This window comes from Egretta garzetta, unplaced genomic scaffold (genome assembly GCF_000687185.1).
Source record: "Egretta garzetta isolate BGI_Z169 unplaced genomic scaffold, ASM68718v1 scaffold34, whole genome shotgun sequence".
In the NCBI taxonomy this organism is placed as follows: domain Eukaryota; kingdom Metazoa; phylum Chordata; class Aves; order Pelecaniformes; family Ardeidae; genus Egretta; species Egretta garzetta.
Window position 1 is genome coordinate 4,807,205 of NW_009259586.1, and position 4,498 is coordinate 4,811,702.

The window sequence follows — 4,498 nt, forward strand, 5'->3', positions numbered from 1 at the left end:
GTGCTGTCTGCTTTGGCAGGACAAAACACCTCGTGACAACCTGTCTCTTATGCTCTCAGCGAGTAGGGACATAGACTGAACAAGGGAGGTTTGGGGGAGGTACACCCAGCCCTGAAAGAGATGTTAGCAGGATGTTTGAGCAGTCCTGGGCTTACGTAGCGCAGGGCCCTGATCGTGCAAGCTGTGCCATGTGGCCAGGCCTTGTGCAGGGCTCCGCAGCAGCTCTGCAGGGTGGGGGCCCTTCTGAATATAGAGATTGCAGCGAAGGAGCTCGATGACACATGGCTGTTTCTGAGCACAGAAAGGGGGAGGCAGTGGGAGAGATGGGAACCCATCTGCATTACCAGTGTGCTCCCACCGGTCCTGCTGTAGAGGATCCCACATAGAGGCTGGCTGTGCTTTGCTGCTTCTCAGCCTGTGCCCTCAAAAGGGGCAGGATGGGTCCCAGCATGTTTCTTCCAAATCTGCCTCCCTCCCGGCTGCCTCGCTTAGGTGGGAGGGCAGAGGGGCTACAGCCAACACTCAGAAATGCCTGTGTTCTTCCAGCAACTCTCCAGACCCACCTTCTTTGCCCGCAAGTTTGAGTCAACGGTGAATCAGGAGGTGCTAGAGATCCTGGACACACACCTCTATGGCAGCTACCCCCCCAACACGCCAGCCCTGAAGGCGTACTGGGAGAACGTCTACGACCGAGTTGACGGGCTCAGTGGCCTCAGCGATGTCACCCTCACCTTCTACACGGCCTTCTCCAGGCTAGGGCTTCGCAAAGCAGCGGCCACGCTGGCAGCGAAGGCTGACAAGCTCTGCAGGTGGGGTATTTGCCGCGGGCTCGAGCCAGGCTCTGAGTGGTGGCCTGCGTCTCGTGCTGGGAGGATGCTGATGCTCAGATGTGCAACCTCTCCGTCTGTCTGTCTCTCTCCAGATTTGAGCCCCAGGGCTTCCCATCCAGTGTGCACTTATATTTCTATGACGACCGTTTCCAGGGTTACCTGGTGATGCAGGAAGTGCAGAATTTGGCAACTGGGCAGGCAGAGTCCCTGGAGGTGTGGATGATGCCCCAAGGAGCTCTGAAGCTGGCGGGTCATGGAGGGCAGGCAAACCGCTTACAAAACCTTGAGGTAAATGGAAAGAGTTTCCCTCACAATGCCCGCTTTCCCATACCGCACTGCCCTTCCTGCTCTCCCCTGCCTGCACACTGTGGGGACAAAGGGACGTGGTGCCGCTGTCGTGGCTGAGAACAAACCTTTGTCCAGGAGTTTGGCTTCTGTGTGGGGTACGGAGCTGATCAATGGGGCAAAAGCCTGAAGGAGATTATCAGGGGGGAGCTGAGGCTGTGGTGCCCAGTGCCTGCAGCTGCAGGAGGCATCACACAGCTGGATTTGTCCTGGCGTGGGGTGAGCAGGCAGGAGAGCTGTGGAGGGGGGTGTGTGCATTGCTTTGGCCTCCAAAGTCTACGTTGTAATGGGTTCGGGGAGGTGAAATGCAAAACCTGAGCTGATAGCCTCTCCCTGACCAGTGTCGCACTGCCTGTGCCTCTTGTCCCTCCAGGTGGGCACAGAGTGGGACCCCAAGGAAAGGCTGTTCCGCAATTTTGGAGGTTTGATGGGGCCTTTCGACGAGCCGGTGGCCATGCAGAAGTGGTCGCGGGGCCCCAACCTGACGGCCACGGTGGTGTGGATCGACCCCACCTACGTCATTGCTGCCTCCTACGACATCACGGTGGATGCTGAGACAGAGTTCACCCAGTACAAGCCCCCCCTCAATCGGCCCCTGCGCCCTGGCATCTGGACCATCCGCCTCCTCCAGTTTTGGGAGCCCCTGGGGGAGAACCAGTTCCTGGTGGTGCCCCAGACCTTCAACCGCAAGCAGCCTCTCAGGAAAGGTGAGGATGCTCTGGAGTTTGGGGCTGGGGGGGAGGTGTGTGGGGTGTCTCCCTTCTCTCTGTGGGCAGTTCAGGGCGCTTCCCCCTGGTGCTGGCCTCTCCAGGCTGTAGCTGATGATGAGGTGGGAGCCATCCTTCCCACTGGTGTCCCCTTACCCATGTGAGTCCTCAAGCCTGGCCCCTGGGCAGCTGTGGAGGCCCTGTTTGGAGGTCAGGTCCATCCCGAGGTCCTGCAGCAGCACCCCACTCCTTGGGCTGGAGAGGGGGCTGGGGTTGCAACAGGACAGGGTGCTGAGCCCCGCTGAGAGGCCGGCAGTAGGAAGGGCAGGGTGCTGGGACATTGCTGTGCCGCTGATCCCTTCTCTCCTCTCTCCCTGTCCTGCCCAGATGACAGCAACTGGCTGCACGGCGGCCCCCCCCGCAACGAGTACACGGAGCAGAGCTTCCAGGGCCTGGGGGGGATCCTCAACCTGCCGCGCTCCGAGGCAGCGGAGGAGGACGCAGTGCGGAAGGCGCAGCTGACGGGCAAGGCACTGGAGGACTGGGCGGACGGTGCCATCAGCGCCTTCTGGTCTGTGGCAGATGTCTGTGTCAGCAGCCCCTCTGCCTGCGCCTCCCTGGAGACCTGCAGCAAAACCTCCTGGAGCTCCCTCTCTCCGGACCCCAAATCAGAACTGGGGCCCATCAAACCCGACGGGCGGCTGAGGTAGCAGGAGCAGCCGGGGGGGTGGCCTTGGGAGTGAGGAGCACCTTCCGTCACTGGCGGGGGTCTCCGGACTATATCACCCCGTGCGATTTGCACCATTAGTCACGCCAGGAAGAGAGAACAGGAACCCCTGGGTGGGGGAAAACCTTCTCCCACGGGGTGTTTTGGGCGCAGGGGGTGTGGGGTCAGTCGTGCCCACCTCCCCTGGGAGTGGGCACTTGCTGGCCGGGCAGAGCGTGCTGGGGCGCCTGGCACCACAGGGGCAGGGATGGTGCTGGTGGCCAGGAAGGGCTGCACGTTCGTTACTGCAGGCCTGGGAGCCTGGGGAAGGGGTGATGGAACGGGAGGGAAGGCTCTGGCCCAGCTCAGCACCCTGCCCTGCCCTGCGCTGGATTTCTGCAGGATCCAGCCCTGCGCTGCTGGCTGCCCCCCTGGGAGGGCTGGTGAGGGACAGGCAGAAGCAGAATGGGTCGGAGCCTGCCCTGTGCACAGAGCTGCTGCTCGCCCAGGGTTAGCATCTCATCCCCTCCACCCCAGCCCTTTAGTTTGTATTTTTATAAATATATATATATATAAATATATATGATGCAAAGTGCAATAGAGACGAGACCCCGTGTTGGCCGGGAAGTCCTTGTGTCTCCATCTCCCCTCAGACTGTAACGTACCTTGTTCTCTTGGGTGTCCTGGCGCTACAGGACAGGGTGCTGGGTCGTTTACATAATTTTTTTTTTATTATTAGTGGTATCATTATTATTGTTTTGCTGTTTCCCCATGTCCTGCTGGGGAACCGCACCCCCTGCCCCTCGGGCAGGGTTGGTTGTGGGGTGCTGCCCGCTCTCCGAGGCCCCTGCCTGACCGTGCCAAACCTTTGGAGCTGCTGCTGTGCGTTGTGCGACGGCGGCTCGGTTTGAGTCCACCAGGCCGCTGCCAACCCTGCCGCCTCCGTCTCCGCTTCAGCAAAGGGACGTCCCGTTCCCCTGCCAAAATGCCCTCCATGGGGCTGGCGTCCTGCTGCGGGGGAGGCTGCAGCTGGCTCTGCCCCGGGGGCTACCCTGGCCCTCAGCCCAGCCTCTTCTCCTCTCCCGGGTTGGCAGAAGCTCTTGGGATCTGCTGCGCTTCCCTGACCAAAAGGCAAAGAGGCGAGACGAGGTCCAGCCGGCTCCATCCGCTCTCCGCTGTTCCTGCTTCCCCCTCCTCTGGAGGGAAGAGACATGGAGCATCCCCTTTCCCCGCTGTCCTCCCGGGCTTTGGGAGCTGCCTGCGACGTTCCTTTCTCAAAGACCGACGCTGCACGGAGGAGTTTGGCTTGGTTTTCACGCAGGGAAGACGCTTCACGTGTGCCGTGTGGGACTGCAGCTGGGGAAGGGGCACTGCCCCCACGCAGGAGGCAGGGGCAGCAGGAGCCGCTGGCTCAGGGCTTGGCCAGACGGGTTTGCTATCTCCAAAGATCCCCGCCATCCTTCACCTTCCTCTGCCTGCCGGGGCTCCCGGCCTACACGGTTTAAGGATGCTGGTGCTGCAAGAGGCGCATCCCAAAACGGGCTCCTCCTTGCGCTGGAGGGAGACAGAGACCTTGGTGGGCGAGGGCACTGGGTGAGAGGGGCCCCGGCTCAGGGGACGACGCCAAAACTCTGTGTCAGAAACATTATGTCAAGTTGTCTTAAATATGCAACATCACCACAAATATACCCGTATCTGTACCCTGCCGTGTGTTGGGTTTTTGCGGCGTGTACTGGAAGGGGTGGGGGGAGCTGCTGGATTTTGGAGGGGCTTCTCCTCCGCAGGCCGTACGGGTGAGGGTGTCAGTCTGTCCTGCGCATCAGGGCATGGGGTTTGTCCGTTTGGGTGCTGTGCGGTGCAAGCCTGGGCTGTTTTTCCTCAGCCCGGGGCTGGGGCCCGGTTACCATCCG

At 60.9% G+C, this 4,498-nt stretch overlaps 1 protein-coding gene across 1 annotated transcript in view; it reads left to right on the forward strand.

Annotated features, from left to right (window-relative positions):
• Positions 1-4,185, forward strand: part of XYLT2 (xylosyltransferase 2) — a 9,331-nt gene extending 5,146 nt beyond the window's left edge. The window contains exons 7-10 of the mRNA XM_009637783.2: positions 547-809; positions 923-1,118; positions 1,549-1,882; positions 2,270-4,185. Of these exons, the coding sequence (XP_009636078.2) occupies positions 547-809; positions 923-1,118; positions 1,549-1,882; positions 2,270-2,592 (1,116 nt within the window). The 3' untranslated portion in view covers positions 2,593-4,185. The remainder of the gene's footprint in view (positions 1-546; positions 810-922; positions 1,119-1,548; positions 1,883-2,269) is intronic.
• Positions 4,186-4,498: the final 313 nt, after the last annotated feature.